The sequence below is a fragment of the Chenopodium album genome, chromosome 2 (genome assembly GCF_948465745.1).
Source record: "Chenopodium album chromosome 2, dcCheAlbu1.1, whole genome shotgun sequence".
Taxonomy (NCBI): Eukaryota; Viridiplantae; Streptophyta; class Magnoliopsida; order Caryophyllales; family Amaranthaceae; genus Chenopodium; species Chenopodium album.
In genome coordinates this window covers 71,498,601-71,519,582 of record NC_137835.1, presented here as the reverse complement: position 1 = coordinate 71,519,582, position 20,982 = coordinate 71,498,601, and the positions used below count along the sequence as shown (strand labels likewise).

The window sequence follows — 20,982 nt, the reverse complement described above, 5'->3', positions numbered from 1 at the left end:
TTAGTTATATGATATGATATGATATCCATCATCATATGGGAGCTAATCTAATTTGATGTTAAAAAGTCAACCTTGAAAAGTTATCCAACCCAAGTACCCAACCCAATCCGACTAGTTTGATGAGGTCAAGTAAAAATCTCAACCGGGGGCGTGAAACCAGCCAGAAACTCTCCTCACCTCACACACACGTATACCAACCAAAGCAAAGTGGTAGCACCATTCTCTTACAATTGACAACAACAGTGTGATTGATAACATCACCAATTTTACCATGGGTATTACACACCCTTTTCCCTCAAAATAAACAAAAATTAACTTCCAATTCCAAACTTTCCTCTTTCGATCATTCTTTCTCATCTCCTCTTTTTCTTCCTAGATCTTCCTCATTTCTGGCAACCAATTCCTATTTCACTTTAAATAAACTACGATACTTGGTCATACCATCATCATCACCAACAACAAACAATTTCAATTCGACTTTCTTCTTCTTCCAAGATTACTTTACCTAGATCCACCTACTTTAATTAATCCTTGAAATTCAGGTATTTTTTTCCCTGTAATTTTCAGTTTAATTTTGCTAAATCATCTGAATTATTCATAATTGTTTTTTACGATTTTATTTGGTGGGTCAACCCCCCAGTTTAGGAATTTTTCTGGGTTCAAAATTTTATTTTCTGGGGTTGTTGAATTTTGGTGAATCGTTCGAGTCAACTCAATACAAATGCCGGAAGAAGATCTTGTGGATATAAAGTTCCGGTTATACGATGGATCAGATATTGGTCCGTTTCGTTACTCTTCTGCCTCGACTATTGAGATGTTGAAAGAACGAATTGTGTCCGAGTGGCCTAAAGGTTTGTCTTTAATATCTATTTAATTCCATTGTTTCGTTGATTTTTTTTTTTTTGCTTTTTTATGCAGTTATAATCATCAGTTTTGTATATTATATGGTTTTTATTTGATGATAATATTGGTTTAAATTTCCCAGAATTGTGGATGAGAAAAGTGATTTTAGTTATGAAATTTATGATCTAGACCTTGTTAGTGAACTTGGCTGTTTTCGGGGCTGCTGGTTTTGGCTTATAGAATTATGCAGTTTTATTTTTAGTTGGTTTTTGGATTGATGAAGAGGGTGCTTGTAGGGTGGTATGGAGCTGCTGATTGATTGAATTAGGATTAGTTTGTTAGCTTCGTATTGAATAGAGTGGAATTGCGATTACTTGTACCCTTTAATATACAAAGCGCAAATTAAAGGAAAAGATTGCAAGGGTGTCCATTCTGAAGTTTTTGTCCATGTCTACTGTCTGTATGTATGAATATGTAGGATAGGATGGCAATTCTAATGGTTGATGCATTGTTCAAGCGTATTTGTATGCAAAATAGTTTGTTGGCTCTTTGTATCAAATGTTATTTTTGGGATTGAATTCAGAGGTTATTTGAATTATGCAGTTATAGGTTTTTATTGATGAAGTGTGGCTAGTGGGGCTGTTAATTGATTGGTTTAAGAGTATCTCCAATGTTTGTAACAAGGGACTTGCTTGCAATTTAGAAAATTCCCTAGCTATTAGCTTCACAAGTGGAGCTAAAAAAAAAAAATTAGCTTGGAAAAATTTTGTCAAAAAGAGGGGTTGATAAATGAATATAATAAAATTTACAAAGCTAATTAAGAAAATAAGGCTTATTTAAATCCCAAGCTATTAGCTAACCATTGGGGCACAAACTAGTTATAAAAGAAATTACTACCTCCGGTCCAAATTACTTGCAACTTTGGAATATTTTATATCTCACAAATAATACCCCAAAGTTGCGAGTAATTTGGACCGGAGGTAGTAGTTTGAAATCTTATGTGGCATATCAAGCTAATTTGAGATAAGTTTACCATTGGAGTTGTTCTAAGTTTGTTGGCTATGTATCTAGAAGTTAAATTGTGATTATTAGTACTCTTTAATATGTGTAACAGTTATTGTTCTCATAAGCTTCCAGTCATGTTAGCCATCTCTTATCTTCATCAGTATAACAAGGTGGAGATCGAATGGTTCACGCATCAGTTCTTGCGTAATTTTTTTATTTAATTTATTTTTTTTTTAAATTTTTTTTTTGGGACTAAACTCAGAAATTGCTTTAGTATTTAGTACTTTTGCTCCCACTCATCTGAATTTGAGGTGTAGCCTTTTCATTAAAAAGAAGCTGCTGTCTTCACTTGACAAAACTGTGGGTTTAGGAGACATTAATTTCATACCACTGTCATGAACGCCCAAAAGGGTCATTTCTCTAGGACTTAGATTGGCACCAGGCATCCTATTGATAGTGATTGTATTACCCTCTTATGATGGGGGGGGGGGGTGTGGTGTGGATATGTATTTAACTTTATATCTTTTCTTTGTGCAGTTACTATGAATATTATCTACTATTGTTTGTTAATCGGTGTTTATCTTTCTGTAGATAACATATGCTTCTTTTCCGGTGCTTAGCTACTAGGAATTTATTTATTTTTGTTTCTGATGTTTCCTCAGGAAAAACTGTTGTTCCAAAAGTGGCAAATGAGATCAAATTAATAAACTTTGGTAAGATTCTGGAGAATAATAAGACTGTTGGCCAGTGTCGGGCACCTTTTGGTGAGCTTACTGGTGGAGTCATGGTTATGCATGTTGTTGTACAGCCATCTCAAACAAAGACTAAAGCAGGTGCTTTTCTTTTTGTATGGCTCTTTAATTTTTAGTTGAGTTTTTTCTATGGATACTATCTTCTCTTTAAACAATTGGAGATCTAATCTTCTGGTATAAGTTGATACAGAATATCGTATAATCTGCAATTTCAGATCCTATGCATAAATTTTTCGTGGATAAGTTAGTAGCCATTTATTTTGATTGCGCAATAGATATCTTATAACTATTCCTTATACGTAATCTATATGTTCTGGTGCTAGTCTTCTGGCTTCCCCTGCCGGATTGGTTGTGACTTAAGAAGTTACGTGTGTTATTTGTTGCTTTCTGTTCGTTTTCTATTATGTAAATTATCATTGACCGTGGTCCTTCTAAAAATGAGTGAAATGTGCATCCTCTTTTTAGAGGCCAACTGTATCATTCAATTATTTGATTTTTTAGTTGATTTTTTAGCACATGCACTCATATAATCACACAACTGCCAATGCTTATAGTTTGTGTAACCTTTAAAGAAAGGTAGAAAGACATAATTGTATTAGTGAATGTGAAGAGGAATGAACTATTGCTAGGTACTGCAAGCTTCTATCCAAGTTTTTTTTTACTTCCAAAGTTTTCCTTGCATTAGGTTTTGATTTCTATTATTTGTTTACCTACTGATTGTCTGGGGCCTAGGGAGAATGAACATACAGATAATTTGTCTAGCCTCACTTACTGGATGCCTTGATCCATCTCCACCAACCAAACTCGAAAACTGAGACTGGGACCATGCAAACGAATATTTCATTAAGTGTGGCAGTACATTCTTGCAACTGATTGGATTTTACCTTTATCTAAAATTAATATGCGACATTTTACTTTAATGTTCAAAACTTCCTAGTTTGAGTTTGATAAAAATATATATATTAAATGAGTTTCGATGTGAAATAACATAACTTCAAATCTTTAGGAGTTTTTACATATCCTTCGTTCTTTTTTGTTTGTCCTATTTGCAAACTTCATTTTGAATTAAGAGAAATTTTATTAATAAAAAATTTATGTCAGAAAAAAAATAGTCATTTGGATTTTTGTAGATTTGTCTCAATTTGTTTGTTCAAAATGTCAAATTTTTTTTTTTAAGTTGAAGATGTCCGATTTTGTTTATTGGAAACTGTGCATTAAGGAAATAGGACAAACAAAAAGAAATACAATGAGTAGCTTTTACAAAAATAAATGATCAAAGTTGACAAGATTTAGTAAAAAAAAAATTATGGCATCTTTCTTGCAGTTTTTTTTTTTTTTTTTGGGGGGGTGGGGGGGGGGGGGGGTGGTTTGATACTTAGATGTATGTTTTATCTTGTGTTGCTGCCTAATACTATACATTTCAACAACTATTAAGATTTTCGTTAATTCTTTTGGTCACATTGTGAATGGTGGCATATAATGCATTTATTCCTGCCTAGTGGCACAAGATAATACTATAAATCAATATATGGGAATCAGGTTCAGATACTTTTGTACTTTTGTGATCAATACTGCATTGTTTTGGCAGCTACTACCAGAATGCATTGTTTTGGCAGCTATCACCTGAATTTACAGAAATAATTCTCATCTACTAAAATAACTTAGTTCTTTATCCTCTTTTAAGTGCTCCAGAGTTGACCATTTATCCTTTAGCCTATTACTATGAATCCTGATTCCTGATTGTGATCACTGGATGCTAAATAATCTCAGGATTTGCTACATGCCATCAGAAAACCCAGAAAGTCTGGACACTGGACTGCTGGATTGCATTGAATACTCAGATTTAACTTTACTCATCTGCAAAGTCGCCTTGCACTAAACGAGCTTTTTAATCAGTCTTTTGAGTCTATTTTCAGTATGTGATTCCCCCGTATCTAACTTCAAGTGTATTAATGTTGTTCTGAGCAGAGAAGAAGATTGAAGAGTCAAAGAAATTTGTTTGCTCATGCTGCATTATGTAGGAATGAAAGAAGTCCCGTAAGTAGGTGGATATTGTGCATCAAGAGTGGGAGGCAGGAGGTTGCCGGAGCTTATATTAAAAGCTGTTCTTTCTCAGCAAGTTTTATCATTCTATCCTCGTTGACAAGCTGCTGGCCTCCTGATTTTCTTGAAAGCTTTGCCTTTTATTTTTTTTTTTTTAAAAATTTTTGGTGTACCAGTGACACGAAGCTGTATAGAGCTATTTGCTGTAATGGAAAACCACAATCAACTGTGAAGAATATGTAGCCGTTGTGTGCGTGTGACTGATGCTAAGATATAACAACAGTGTGTTCTTTCTTTTTGGAACAAAATCATAATTCATAGGTTCATTTATTCTGTCTGCATTCATCGAGTCTATTATGAAAAGTCATGATTTTGTTATTCTCTAGTGGATTCTCTGGTCACAATTTGGCAAATTCACTTACTGTATATTTAAGTCTATAGAGAGCAACATATTTCGCCAAAATTCAATCTTGAATTCTTAGGTCATATCACTTGAGACATCTATTAACAATTACTAAAATAAAAACCACTAACATCATTAAGTGACACATGTCAACTTCTTATGAAATTTTTTCTTGCCAAAACTATTTTTGCCATCATCATTTGTTTTTTTGAAGAATTCTTTTAACGCTATATAAATACAATATTTCTTTCAAAATTAATTAATGAGATTATTTTATTCGTGCAACGCATAGGACTTAACTAGTTATTAACTAAGCAATGTAACATTTATTTTTCTATGTGGTTCTGATTTTTTTGGTTTTCCTAATGTGGATTGCTAAAAACCACTAACAAAAATGATCATCACCGCCAACATTTGGTGTGAATGGATAACCGTACCCTTACTACTCCACCACCCCTTCTGGCCGGCAATGACCACCACCACCCTGACTAGCGACCCATCACACCCCCTCTATGACGACCCACCACCTCCCCTCACTAGTGGGAAGGTGGTGGTTTTTTATTTTATTTTATTATTTATTTATTTATTTCAGGCAACTGCGGTAATCGAGCCCAAAAGCGGTTACCGTGCGCGGTAACCAGAGCCCAAAACAGTTTACCGTGAACGGAAATCGGAGCCCAATCGGTTTTAGGCTCTGGTTATCGAGCACGGTAATCGATTTTGGGCTCCGATTACCGTGCACCTTAACCGGTTTTGGGCTCCGGTCGGTACAGTAGTTAGGAAAAAAAAACAACCACCTTCCGGATAGGTGGTGGGTCGTCTTTGAGGTTAGGGCGGTGGTGGTCGTCGTCGGTCAGTGTGGTGGTGGTGGTGTTAGTCGTTAGTGATTGGTGGCAAGAGGGAAGATAGTGGTGAAGTTCTAAGGATATGGTTGTCCATTCACACTAAATATTGGTAATTTTGATCATTTTGGATGGTGATATATAACACCCCTTTCACTAATTACGTGTAGCTACTCAAAATTTCCAACATAATGTGGGAAATAATTTAGCTACCCTGGCTCTTCATAAGTAGTTTAATTTCTCTAGGAATTCTCTCATTCACACTAATTTCTAGGAAATAATTCCAATTGTAATTTTCTTAATGTTAACCAAACATATTAAAACAATTCCCTAGAAATTTGATAAGAAGAATTATTTTCAATAAATCATAAACTACTATAGAAAGTTAATTCTCATTGCAATCAAACGTGGGTCTCTAACTCTCTATGCACATATATGCGATGACCTTTACATTTAAATAATTAGGGCGGCTAATGCGTGCGTTATAGGTAACCATGTTCAAAAGTTCTTTTAGTTAGACAATGTTAGTAGCGTTAATTGGGAAAATATCTAAATTAATATTTTTAGGGGTATAAATGTCTGCTACGCTTAAAAGTTAGAACAAAAAAAAAACAATTAACCTGTTTTTTTCTAGGAAAAAGCAGAGCTTCATTAATTAGAGGACAAAAAGTAAATAAACATGTTAGGACTATGATCGTCTCAACACTATTAATAAGTATGATCGTACTTTTTTTTTTTTGAAAAAAAGTATGATCGTACTTTTAAAAGGGGTAAATACATAAATAAACATTTTTTAAAGATATAATAATTTCAACACTATATATAAGAGTTTGCTCATACTTTCAAAAAGTTCAAAATTTAAAAATAAATGTAGTTGCCAAAGTTAAAATGTGGCCCATTTGTAACTTGATTTTCCAAGCATTGCTCGAGGTGCTCCTAAACTTGATTAGTTTCATGAGTTTGACCGAGTAAATATCGACGACTTTCATTAAACCTTTTTAAGAAAGGTGGTTATTTGAATCTTCAAAATATATACTCGTATTTCGTATTATAATGAGACTCGATTATTGGATAGGGTAGGCAATGATAATAGGATCAGAGTACTTATTAGGTTACAAACTCTTAAGCAAACCTAGACACCTAGTTCACATTAATTTATTGTAGACCACTAATATTAGAATTTAGAAACACTATAATCCTTCTTTTTAATAAAAAATAAGGTCACTTTCCTAAAATAAAGATTATTATGTTAAAATAAAAGTCATAAGAGGGTTTTCTGTAATGATTTTTAAAAATATACTTGTCAATATAAATAAAAAGGTCGTTATGTTAAAATTAGGATAACTATATTAAACATAACGTCGTAATTCAAGTTCACAATAATATTAAGGCCACACAAGTTTTTAATAAAGGTTATTGTATTGAAATTAAAGCTACTATCACTAGTAGAAAAATGGTAATTGGCACCGAGCCATGGCCACCGATTTTAGAAAACCGGTGGGGAAGAAAAGGGGAAAAATGGGCGCGATTTTGAGGGAAGAGTATTGCCACCGGTTCAAAACGAACCGGTGGGAAACTATTAATCCCACCGGTTTTGAACCGGTGGGAAACTATTAATCCCACCGGTTTTGAACCGGTGGCTTTGTTACAAAAAAAAAAAAAAACCGCGCTCATATGAAAAGGCCAAAACCCTAGCCTCTCATGCATCGCCTCCCTCCTCCTCCTCTCTTCTCTCTATCTCTTCTTTCTCCTCTGCCTCTCTCTCCTCAACTAGCTAGATCTCTCTGCTTCTCTCTCATTATCAACAACCATCATCGCCGCCGCCCTTCTCTCATCCATCTCTCATCTGCTTCTCTCTCGTTCTCTCATTAGGGCTCAGTTGCAAAATCGAAAATCTCCCCTAAAACATAAAACTCCGGCGAAAGCTCAACAATGGCGGACGGAGGCGACATGGAAATCTCTCTTGACAAACTCCCTATCAAACGCCTCGAAATCATCGAAGAATTCAGCGCCGAACGCTTCTCATCGTACATTATCTCTCCTCCATCTTTACAATAGCTTAATTTGACCTAATTTTTCTGTAATTTTTGTTGATTTTGATTTTAAATTATGGAATATTTTCAGCGACATCGAATACGAAGAGAAATCGGTGAACTTGATTCGGACTTCGCTTGGGCGTTGGAGAGAGATGCGAAGAAGCAGAAGAAGACGAAGGAATCATCAACGCCCTCCAGATTGCAAGGGGTGATTGAGAATTTGAGATTGGCTAATCAAGAGCTCTCTGTTATCATTGATCTAATTAACACTGTAAGCTCCTTTTTCTACGAATTACACTGATTTTATTTAATTATTTACTTATTTTTTTCTGGTTGTTATGCTGTATAATCATGCCTAGAAGTAGTATATATATATATATATATATATAGCTTTGGTACCATTAATTATTGTTGCGTTTTGTGGTTGTTTTCAAGTATTAATTGTACTCTAATGTTCACGAATTTGCTGCTCTAATTGCTATAGTTGTTCAGTGGGTTTACAGCCTCATTTGGTCTTGATTTAGTTTGTTTCTGTGCCTAATATGGTATAACATCATGTTAGATATATCTCTAAGTTAAAATATCATGTTTTGGGTAAGTTCGATATGATTATGAGCCTAAACCTAAGCAAAAGTGCTGCTGTCAGGTTAATTAGTGAACTGTGTGAATTGAGTGGTTTTAACTGATTTATTTCATAATTTTTATGCCTAATCTTGTGCCTATCATGACCTATTATGTTTTTAGAGTATGTATGTTAATGGGTTAAAGTTGATTATGGATTTAAGGTTGGTTGTAAGCAATTTTGTTATGTAATATGTTGCTGTAATCTTACTAGGGGCTGCTATTTTTTAGCATGTTAAAGACATGAATTTAAGCCATAATTCTAAGCACTAGGTGTTCACAACCCATAATTTGGTTTTCTTTTGAAGTATAATCATTCAATTTTTAATTGCAAGTGTAATATGATCACGCAATATGATCACTTCTGATTGCTTTATTTGTTAGGTATTTGTACTTACCTTGATGTTGGCGTGGGGCATTACCCATATATATTTGACTCTTTGACTATATGACTACTTACAGTGGATTGGGTTGACTGTAAGGAAAGCAAAACACAAAATTCCAGTTACTATTGACACTTTAATTCTAGTTGAAATTTACAATGTAGAGAAAAATAATTATAAATTGCTCTGTGGATTCTCTTGTTACATCAGATACTGTAATTGAACAAGAAACTACCTATCATTGGTATGAGTGCATTTGGAGAATCTAGACTTGGAGGATAATTATTGTGTCTTGTCTTTCCTGATATGTTTTGTTTAACCTTCATTACTTGCCTAGCATTATGATATCCTTGCTTATTTGGTTAATTATCAGTTGTGTAGATTAATCTCTTGCCTACAACATATTTCTATTCTTGCTCTTTTCTCATTGTTTTACTTGGCTATTACTCTCTTGTCTGCTTCCATTTCTTATATGTCCTGTAATTTGGATGTCTGCTTCCATCTCTTATACTAAATATGCAATCCTTGTAAATAGAAGCCATATTTTATTTGTTTTATAATCTGCATAAGTTTGTTTGTTTCTTGAGGTTGGGTTGTCTCACAAGGGGCTCTATGGAATGCATGTATGTTTTTCCTGTGCTGGTAAATTTTTCACCATGTATATTTTCAATTCTAATATGTTGCTCTTATAAAGTTCTCATAACACTCATATTGATGGTACTTGGCCTGTGGACATTTTAAAATCATGTAATATGATCACTTCTGGTTTGTGTGCTTAAAGTTGTGCGTTTTCACCTTGCTCCACTTTCTTGCTCTCTACATGTTGTAGAACTATAGGAAAAATGAGGAGACTGCTATTGAGAAGATAAAGGAGCCTATTTTTGATGAGATCACTCATGCCTTAATCAGACGCTATGGGTTGAATTTCACCAGACAAGATATATCTTCTCTCCGGTTTTAATGCAAGGTGTGTGTTCATGTGAAATCATAATTTATTAGATGTATAGTAGATATCTCTTCTTCTTCTTCTTCTTCTTTTTTTTTTTCTCTATTTGTGTGACAACTTGCTTTTTTTATGGCATGAAGCATCATTGATAGACATAACTAATCAAGCTTGTGGTCCCTTTGTTGCATTCATCATTTCTAGACTAGACATGGACTTGTAGTTCTCCCTTTGTTGCATTCATCCTTATATTTTTTCATTTTCTATGGTTGTTTTCTTGTGAATGATGCATTGAATATTAGAACTATAAGTGGCATTAGATGTAGGTGGCCTGGCAAGGCTGCAGCTGCTGCTGCCCTGCCGAGGCTGCTGCTGCAGGTGGCCTAGCAAGGAACTTTGATCCTCTTGTATTAAAAAGTTGTCTTATTCTATTTGTTAAGATTTGCGTTTTTAAATTATATAATCTTCATTAACTAATCTCAATTTCTATTGCTTTCTTGATTTGTAGGTTCTAGAATTTCATCTAAGAAGTTCAATTTGTTTTACTAAGATATGGGGCTGCTTCTGTGCTGGTGTTCTGCTTCTGTGCTGCTCCTTGTGTGTTGCTGTTCTGCACTTCTGCTACTGTGTAGCTGCATATGTTTGTAACCTTATAATTTATTTTAATTTTTTAGACAAAAATTGTAATATTACAGCATTTTTTTATGAAAATATGTAAGTTTATATATATGTTAGTGTTTATTTATCAATTTAAGTGAAAAAAAAAAAAATTTAATTTTTTTTAGCCATTATTGCCACCGGTTTTGAATAGGAACCGGTGCCAATAACCCCTTTAAAAAAACCCGGGAATGGTTATTGCCACCGATTAACCAGTGGCAATACTTGTTTTTGCCACCGGTTTTGAACCGGTGGCTTTTTAGAGGAGAATTGTCACCCCCAAAATGCCCAACGGTTCAAAACCGGTGGCATAGGGGGGTTTCGAACCGGTGGCCTTTTGTGTTTTTCTACTAGTGTATATTAAAAGTAGGGTTACTATATATGTTTAATATAATGTTATTTTCGCATGTATGGACCTAAGGTCCACAATAACATTATTGTGTGAAATTTTTATGGTACACCTGGGTGCACCATGCGCATGGTGCACCCGAGAAAAACATTATGCATATTTTAAAGAACATGGGCGGAAAAAGAACATTATTGCCATTTATAAAGAACGCGATCATAATATATTCTTCGAGTTTGAATTATATGTTCTTTACTTTATACAATATGTTTTTTAATGTATGTACATTAAAAAAAATTGTTCAATTCAACTCAAAATCACAAAGCGAACAAAACCTATCAAAGAAAGCCAAGAAAAATCAAAAGAACAATAAACAATCAAATCAGCAAGAAAAAAAAATTCCTACAAAAACACCACAAATTCAAATTCAAACAAAACCCAAAAAAATTCCAAAACAATAAATAAAAAAACCCTCACTTAATTCGATTCAAAAGCACAAATTCAGCATCATTGGAAGGTAAAACAACCTCATCAACATCACCATCGTCATCGAGGTGAAGGTCGAAAGGAAAATCGTAAGATCATGAGAGAGAAGATTAGAAGCACAAATCAAAGTCTGACTTTTTTGAACATGATCAAGAGAAGATTATGTTGAAGAAGAAGAAAAAGAAGGTAGGGTTGAAGAATTGGCCTCAACCACTTGAGTAACTATAACCAAAATGAATGAACAAAAGGGTTTCTTTTTCAATGGCTAATTTGATGAAATTAATATCATGTTCTTTTGTAAAGACTTTATGTTCTTTGTAATGTCATGTTCTTTGTTTAACACAAACAAGTTTATTTTTCAAATACATGAATGCTCTTTTTCAAACACTAGTATGTTCTTTCCGCCTTTTTTTTTTATTTTTATTTTTACCGGGTGCACAAATCAATCACTAATTATTGTGAACCAAGTGCACATAAGTGTTTTTTAAGGGCCGCATTAAATATTTGACCAAATTTTAATAGATTTTTTTTTTGGTGAAAGAGAGGGGCAAGCCCCAAGAGAAAGAAACCAACTACAAGAAACAAAAAACAAGACAGAAAAAGAAAAGCTAAATAGCAGAACTAAGCTCGACACTAGGCATGAGAAGAACGGTCCCTCGGCACAAGCCTCGCACGAGCAACACCACTCAGGTCCTCCAATAAAACGGCCCGAAGATCCTCGGGGATCGCCTCAAAGATCACCAACTTCTGATCAGAGTGAACGCCATAGTTAGCTAGCCAATCCACCGCTTGGTTTGCTTCCCTATAACAGTGACTAATAGTAACATCCCACCCTTGACGAGAAATTAAAGACCGACACTTTCGAACAAGATGAATATAAGGAGAGTGTGGAGGGAAATCCTCCACCAAGAAACGCACTACCACCTCGGAATCCACAGAGACCACCACCTTCCTATGACCTGCGTTCCAAGAAATTGCAAGTCCACGAAGCACCCCATAAAGCTCAGCTTTTGTATTCGAGCATACACCACAATTAGAAGCAAAAACTTCAAAAATCTCCCCATCACAGCCTCGAATTATCCCACCTGCCTCTGCTTTCCCGGGGTTACCCTTCGATGCCCCATCGGTGTTAAGTTTAACCCATCCAATCGGAGGAAACTTCCACCTAATAAATATCTCTTTGCGCCTAGCAGCTCTTGAAGACTCAAACCCAATTGGTTTTTCAATCGCTCTTTTTATATCCCCAACACGAGCATGAATAAATGCAATTTGATCAATTGGAATGTTGGCTTCCCTAGCAAAAACTCTCTCATTCCTCCACCGCCAAAGCCACCATAGAGTGACAGCAAAGGTGATTGATTTCTGCTCGTCAACCTCAGTACCATTATTTTCCAAGTTGGAAAAAATCCACTCAGCACACGTACCATCAGCAAACAAGCTTGTCCGATTCATTCCCAACTTCATCCAAGTAGCAGTGGCTACAGGGCATTCACGAAGGATATGATTGGTGTTTTCTTCAGCCATCCCGCACACCTTACACCTTGGATCATCGGTTAATTTTCGCACAAATCGATTGACATTGGACATAATACGATCTTGGAGGACTAACCATAAAAAAATTCGAATTCTTTGAGGAACCACAACTCTCCATATTGTCTTCCAACCCTTCTTTGCTTCATCACTTAAGGGAGTAATGTTACGCATTATATTTATTGCAGACCTCAAGGAGAAACCATCTGACGCTTCACTATTCCAGAACACAACATCCACTACATTCTCATCGTCACTAACTTCAATCGAAGCAATTTTCTCCAGAGCATCATTTGGAAGAAAGTCAGCAAATAGGTCAAGCCTCCACCCAATATTAGGATCCCAAAACTCACTGACCTTAGCCTCTAGAATGTGTGCAGGGGGTAAAGGGTCCGCAACTTCAATTAAGGGAGTAGACATTGCCCACCTATGATTCCAGAAGGAAGTATGTTTGCCATTGCCAATAGCCGAACTAATCCCCTTCTTCAAAGTATCAATATTCTGTATAATGCCTTTCCAAACAATTGAAGAATTTGTTTTTTCTCTAAACATATCAATATCACACCTCCCGTCACAATACTTGTTTCTCAATACCCTTGACCATAGAGATTGAGGTTCGGTAAGAACACGCCATCCCAATTTAGTCAAGAACGCTGCATTGGCTTGTCTCATAGAACGCAACCCTAACCCCCCTTCGGACTTGGGTTTAGAAACATTCTCCCAAGCCACTAGATGAATTTTTCGATGTTCATCATCTCCACCCCAAAGAAACCTTCTCGTCTTCCTATCAATTTCATCACAAGTAGAGCGCGGAACCTTCATAGTCTGCATAGTATAAAAAGGAATAGACGAGAGACAAGTTTGGGCTAAAGTAGCCCTCCCTGCTAGAGACAAAGTTTTAGATTTCCAGCCTGCTAATTTAGCATTTACTCGATCGAGTAAATATTGATAATCACTCCTCGAAGATCTGCCATGAGCCGTGGGCACACCCAAATGTGATCCTAAATTTTCAGTGCTTTGCATACTCAAAGTGTCACAAATCGAAGCTCAAATGTCAAGATTCGTGTTTTCTGAGAAAAACACACAAGATTTATCACAATTAACCTTACTTTTTTCCCGACACTCTACAAAACTTGTCCAAGCATTGCTTCATACAATCAGCTTGCTCCACCGAAGCTTCACAAAACAAAATTAGATCATCCGCAAAGGCTAGGTGAGAAATATCTGGACCATTTCGACTAGCTCGTGCCGGTTTCCAATTCCCATAACGCACCTCATGATCAATAAGATGAGCCAAACGCTCCATACAAATCACATAAATATATGGGGATAGAGGGTCCCCTTGGCGGATACCTCTAGTAGGAGAGAAGGCATCCATAGGTTCACCATTCCATAGAATCTGGAGCTTAGCCGAAGAGATGCAATTCATGACTAAATCAACCATAGATTGAGGGAGGCGGAGTTCTAATAGAGACTCACGGATGAAACTCCAACGAAGGCGATCATAGGCCTTCTCAAAATCAATTTTAACCGCCATCCATCCCACCTTTCCTTTCTTGAGTTTCATAGAGTGAAGCATTTCCTGAACAATAACAATATTATCCGAAATTTGTCTCTTTGGTACAAAGCTACACTGTGTAGGAGATATAAGGGTTGGAAGCAAGGGTTTCAACCGGTTCACAATCACCTTAGTCACCACCTTGTATGTGATATTACATAGTCCGATCGGACGAAAATGATTCGGCTTTTGAGGCACCTCCATCTTAGGAATAAGGACTAGGAAAGCATCGTTGAGACCTTCAGGGAACTCGCGGCCTGCCAGAACATCTTGCACTAACTTGATCAAATTCGGAGCCACAAGATCCCAGAATTGTTGGTAAAAAAGCGGTTAGAAGTCGTCCGGGCCCGGGGCCTTAAAATCCTTCATACACTAAATAGCCTTTTTCACTTCACACCCCGAAAAAGGCCTCGAAATTAACTCCCTATCATCATCAGAAATAAAAGGGAATTGATCAAACAGTAATCTCTCATCAGTAAAACTCATAGGTTCTTCTTGAAAGAGGTTCATCCAATAATCCGAGACCAATTTTTTCACCAACTCTGGACACTGAACCCATTCGCCATCAGAATTTTGGAGCGTTTCAATACGTTTTCGACGCCTTCTAATAATGGTGGAAAGATGGAAGTACTTTGTATTCCTATCTCCATCTTTTATAGCTTCCAGTCGAGATTTTTGGAACCACAACAATTCTTCTTGTTCCAAAACATCATCCATTTCCCTTCTCAACACCGCTTCAAGCTTGATCAAGTGTCGATCTTTACCTTGAGCCAACCTTTTTTGAATTCCTTCGAGCCTCGCCCAAAGTTCACTTTTCTTTCAAAAGATATTATGAAATACCTCCCTATTCCAACTGCTTAATAAATTCGAGAAAGATTTCAAAAAAGGAATAAGAGGAGCGGATTTATCCCACTTTGCTCGAATAAATTCTTCAAAATGATCGTGCTTCATCCAGGCAGCCTGGAACCAAAATGGTTTGATGGAATTCGGGATTGGAGTGAAGCCAGTAGTGCTCACAATTATCTGACAATAGTCACTCCTCGATTTAGGCAAATTTCGAACAGCACCCTCTGGAAAAAGGGCACGCCACTCTTCATTTACTAGACCCCTATCAAGGCGTGCGGATTTGAACGTTTCAGAGGAGTGACCTCGAAACCATGTATGCTCCGGACATGAACAACCAAGATCCAGCAAATCATTATTTTCGACCCAATTTGAGAAATTTCTGCACCTTCGAACCATATCAGGGCCTCCAACACCATTCCTTTCACTCAAGCTCATTGTTTCATTAAAGTCCCCCGCCAAAAGCCAAGGCCCCGAGTAATTCCCTTTGATTTTTTCTAACTCCTCCCATAAATCTCTCCGAATAGAACTATCAGGGCTAGCATAAATTGCCGAAAAAGAGCCACGGAGTCTCATCTTTTTTTTCAATTCTAACCGTGACATGCTGAGTATGACTATCATACGAAGAAACAGTAACCTCTTCAGACTTCCAAATTTTAATAGATAATACTTCGTATAAAAAATTTACATGGACTTTGTATTTATATATACTTTATTATGACGTTCGATATTCTTTATAATTGATAATTTATTGATCGGCCCATTATTGACCCACTATTGACCATAAAATGTGATACTTGCCCGATAACCAGGCCAAGTTTGATTATCAGAAAAACTTTTTTAAAAATCGGATGTACAATAAAATATTGTACATCCGTTATAAAGTTATCCTAAAATGAGCAAAAGTTACCCTGATATGAATAAAAGTCAGGAAAAATTTATGACAATAATCTGAACTATAGCACTTTTACCATATTAATCCCAACTATGGGTTATTATAGTATAATCTAAACTATTGGAGACATATTCCCAAAATAATCCTAGCAACCGGAAACCTTTTGAACTGGTTAATTTGTTTTTTTTTTTCTTTTTTTTAATCCCTCTCTTCCTAATTAACTTAGCTAGCTAAGCTCCACACGTCACCACTCTCGCCACTAAAGATGGGCATGGGCCGTGCCGGCAAGCGGCGCGAGCCCGACACGATTCCGGTCCTCCACGGCACAACCACCGACATGGCGGCCCACTTGTGGGTCGTGGTCCGTGCCGTGAACAAAAAAATTGAAATCCGACACGGGCATGGCTGGCGACATAGTCGTCGGCCCGTGGGTCCCCACGCCGGCACGACCCACCAGCCGACACGTGCCACGGCCCATGCCCACCTTCATTTATATAAAATTATTTAATTAAGTTTATTTATATAAACTTATTTAATTATATAAAATTATTTAATTATATAAACTTATTTAATTAAGTTTATTTATATAAACTTATTTAATTAATAATTAAATAAGTTTATTTATATAAACTTATTTAATTAAGTTTATTTATATAAAATTAAATATAAATTATTTATATAAACTTAATTAAATTAAAGTTGTTAAAAAAAAATATATTAACATTAACATAAACATAAACTAATAACATTATTTATATATACTTAAGTTGTTCAATATATATATATATATTAAAAAATATGGGTTGACCCGCTGCCCGGCACAGCACGGTCCGCCAGGCACGTGGGCCGTGCCGTGGGTTGGGGTGTGCCAAAATTTGGCACGACACGAGCCCAACCCAGGCACGACCCACGACAGCTCGACATAGCATAATGCCCATGTTTACTCGCCACCAAAACCTAATTACTATTGCCATTGTGAACAATACTTTTCCCAATTACCACCCACATTGCCATCACTAGCCACCATAACCTAACCCCCACCACTAAAATTGACACATAAAGTGATAAACCTCTCTTAGCCATCAAAATCAATGCATAACCCCCCTCCTTATCATCAATTACCACCCATGCTATTGGAGTGATATGCAATTGAAGGTACTAATGTTTGGAAAAAGTTGCAAAGAGGGTACCGAACTCATTGTTGTAGGTTAACAATTCGGTGGCAATTGCCTTTAACTGGTTACCACGTTTTTCCAATTTAAAAAAAAGAAAAAGCTTATTTTAATTCTCAGTTGTACTTTGGGAAGCGAGAATCATCATTACGCTTTCCCCATCCCCTTCCCTTAAACTTTCTCTCTCCTCCCTTCCATGGAAGGGCAACCATAATTGTTTCATTCACCACGAAATATAGATAAATTCAACTAAAATCCCATGAGATATAAAAATAGAATCCTGCATGAATAAGAGCTAGCACCTAAATCGACGAATTCCTCAAACTCAACCACAAGTAAATCATAATATTAACAGCCTAAACCCTAAATAAATTCAACTCCCAATCACCTAAAAAAATGGCTGCCATAACAAACCTATCAAGTATTCAAGGTCTTCCATCAATGATCTGGGGCTTTATGGCTGGAAATCAGAGGGCTAGGGTATCGAATATGAATAGTGTGATTAGCGGCAATGATTGAAGGCTGTTGTTCATTAGTAGGTGTAGACACCCATTTGTGTCTCCCCAAAATCAAACCCAGTGATGAATACCTGTAGACACCTAAAAATGTCTTCCCAAAACCAAACCCGATGATGAACAACCTTTCACCGCCACTATTGGTCGGGTTTAGTATTTAATCCCGAGAGTGCTTAAAAAATCGTATTTTATTAAATTCATATTTTTGAACAGTCCATGGATTAGTCTTGATGTTTGGTAAAAGCATAGTTTTAATTTCAGCCCAAACTTATTAATTAATTTTTAGCCCAAACCTTTTTTATTTTATTGTTTTATTATTTATTTTTGGCCCAAACCCTTTATTTATTTTTATTTAATTATTTTCTTATTTTAGTCTGAATAATAAAATGTCAGAAAAGGCCCGAAATTATCAATCGGCACTTAAAATGCCGAAGGAAATTAGGGTTAAAAATGTATTTAGACGGAAAAACAGGCTGGAATTTCCCGCGCCACGGCAGGTACCTACCGTGTCACGGGAATCCTTCCCGTCTGACGGTGGGATTTCCCGTGACACGGGAGGTCTGCCGTGACACGGGACATTCTGTGTCTTTTCCGCGTAAACCCTTAACGCGTTTTTTTATCCCGTTTTCTGAAAATTTCCCGCGTCACACCAGAAATGTACCGTGTCACGGGAAAGTGTACCGTCTGACGGTGGAGCTTCTCGTGTCACGGTACAGTTTGACCGTGTCACGGGATACTTTTTTAGGGTTTTTATCATTTTAGGGTTCCGTGTGCTCCGGGCGCCAGCCTTTTTGGCCGGGCGGCTCATTTGGGCCACTATTTGGACTTCGATTGGGCTCCAATTCTTCGGGCCAATCTGGGTTTCCTCTTTGGGTCTTGAATACTCGGTCCAAATGCCCCGGTATCACCTATACCGAGCCCTTAATCACCGGTTCGATGGCTCTAACCGGCCCTGGGCTATAAAATCTGGTCGTGTTTCTCCAATGCTCGTGATTGCTCAAAAATATGTCGGGAAAATACTCCAAAAGCATAAATCCCTGCAAAAGTCAACCAAATATACGAAAACACTAGAAAACACCAATTAGTAATAAAAGTGGCTCTAAAGAGCCAAAAACACTACTAATTATGACCAAGGGACGGGGGTAAAATACTATATAAAATAGACACATCAAACTCCCCCAAGCCAAACCTTTGCTTGTCCCTAAGCAAAGATCTCATCAATGAATCAATAAATATGCTTCACCCCAAAAAGTAAAAATCAAGCACAAACAATCCAGGGTAAATCAAATAAACATGCTTCAAAGTCAACCAATCAAATCCATCCAATTACCTTTCTTCCCTAACAATTGTCAAATAGAGCAAACCACAAGAGCATATAGAATTCAAGACTAGTGCTCACACACTCGACTCTCATTTTTGCGGCGAGTAAAAGATGTACTCGATCGCTCTCCATCCAACTAACCCCTTTTATGTGAACAATGCCCTCCCAACTCACACTCTCGTGTGTATAAAACAATGAACGCTCAATCCTACTAGTCGACTCGAAATATGCCAAATCATAACTTGCATTGATAAACAACACTTTCATATTCATACAATTCTATGCACAAAGGTCGGAAGGTCTTTAAAGCTTGTAATGTAAGGCTAGGGTAAAGGGTAGGAATCATTTGGGAATAAGTGAGAGTAAAGCTATGCTTAAGGGAGCAAATCCTAATAAAGCCCATGATCAAAATAAATAATGATCAACATCTCCTACATAACCAACTCTAACATCAACCAAAAATACTCCAATCATAATAAATAATCCCAACTCTTACAATTTCACTCATAAGATATAATAATGAAGAAGTGGAGTGAATAATCAAACTTTATTTCCAAACTTGAGTTTTTCATTGAAGCTCAAAATTATTTTTCTTTTGATCACCCTCCAACTAGAACATTTGAACATTTTTTTTCTCTTGAAGTTCACTTATTTTTTCACATTTTTTTCTTTTGAACTTCTATTTTTTTTTTCATAACATCATGCTTTTTTTTTTCAAGAAAATATAACTCTCAAACTCATTAAAAATAAACATGAATAATTAACAAAACAACTTCTCAAAAGCCCACCCAAATTGTGCAAATAATAAGCACACTACAAACTCCCTCACCTCACTCACTAATAGCTCCCCCAAGCCAAGCTTGGGACTAGTAACCAATGGGCAAAATAGGCTTGTAATATGGCTAATAAAACAACAAAAAGTCAAGGCAACAACATGGGTAGCAAGAAGGGAACAAATGTATCTACAATATCTGGAGGCTACCTAAAAGAACAAATGCCTTCGTCCTCCACAATGTGCATAATAATGAATCATATAAATATTACTAATAGTAGCAAACCAATACTCAAATTCATTGACATACCAGGAATTATGGAACTATCACACATTCCTTACCAAATCAACTAGTCAAGCACTATATTCACAAGTAGTTGGACAAAACTGACGCATGTAAAGGTTTCAAGGCAATCAAACATCAAATCATGATAAACTAATCCACAATGCCTATCATCAAATACCAGGAATCAAAACAATTTTCTCAAGTAAGGGGCACAGGGAAGCATAAATTATAATTCATTGGAACGTATTTTTGGATTTTTTTAATTTTTTTTTTAATATTTTTGTATTTTTATATATAAAGAAAGCGATAAAACTAACCTAGAAAGCAAGAAATCTAACCTAATAAAACACACCAAAAATAAAAGAAAAGAGAAAAAAGAAAAATACCAAACCAAAATCTCCCCCAAGCCAAAATCAGACAATGTCCTCATTGGCTCGGAAACTAGCCCAACATAGCTAGTCCTCATCATCCTCGTCCATCGAGCCGAAGCCCGCACCTCCACTGCCACCTGCACCACCTGCACCAGAAGAGCTACCACCAAAATAATCAGCGTGAAAACTCCCCCCCGCCGGTCCCCCGAAAGGAATGTCCTGCCCGTACCCAAAGAAAGAAGAATAGTCAGTGTAAATACCACGGGCAGTGGGATCCCTATCGTATCCCTGGGGTGGAGGCTGAAACCAGTCAGGGTGAATAGCATCGTCGGGAATGTTGCCCCGACGAGCATAATCAT

The 20,982-nt window shown here is 36.6% G+C and overlaps 2 protein-coding genes and 1 long non-coding RNA gene across 5 annotated transcripts; 2 read left to right on the top strand and 1 right to left on the bottom strand.

The window, feature by feature from the left end:
• Nucleotides 1-240: 240 nt before the first annotated feature.
• On the top strand, nucleotides 241-4,984 carry LOC145600319 (membrane-anchored ubiquitin-fold protein 3-like). 3 transcript variants are annotated; one of them, XM_081656245.1, is made up of 4 exons: nucleotides 241-542; nucleotides 646-851; nucleotides 2,511-2,681; nucleotides 4,371-4,481. In XM_081656245.1, the coding sequence occupies exons 2-4, from the start codon at nucleotides 722-724 to the stop codon at nucleotides 4,445-4,447; spliced, it is 378 nt and encodes a 125-aa protein (XP_081512371.1). In that variant the 5' UTR covers nucleotides 241-542; nucleotides 646-721; the 3' UTR covers nucleotides 4,448-4,481. The 3 variants fall into 3 exon arrangements, with proteins under 3 accessions (XP_081512371.1, XP_081512363.1, XP_081512378.1); XM_081656237.1 differs by having other exon boundaries at nucleotides 242-542; nucleotides 641-851; nucleotides 4,371-4,480; XM_081656252.1 differs by lacking the exon at nucleotides 4,371-4,481 and adding an exon at nucleotides 4,569-4,984 and having other exon boundaries at nucleotides 250-542; nucleotides 641-851.
• A 2,616-nt stretch (nucleotides 4,985-7,600) lies between these two features.
• LOC145586961 (uncharacterized) lies at nucleotides 7,601-10,629 on the top strand. The gene is made up of 3 exons (XR_014101051.1): nucleotides 7,601-8,195; nucleotides 9,758-9,895; nucleotides 10,380-10,629. It is a non-coding gene; the product is annotated as an uncharacterized LOC145586961 (long non-coding RNA).
• Nucleotides 10,630-15,267: 4,638 nt separating this feature from the next.
• Nucleotides 15,268-15,867, bottom strand: LOC145575220 (uncharacterized). Its single transcript, XM_081633119.1, has one exon. The coding sequence runs from the start codon at nucleotides 15,865-15,867 to the stop codon at nucleotides 15,268-15,270; it is 600 nt and encodes a 199-aa protein (XP_081489245.1).
• Nucleotides 15,868-20,982: the final 5,115 nt, after the last annotated feature.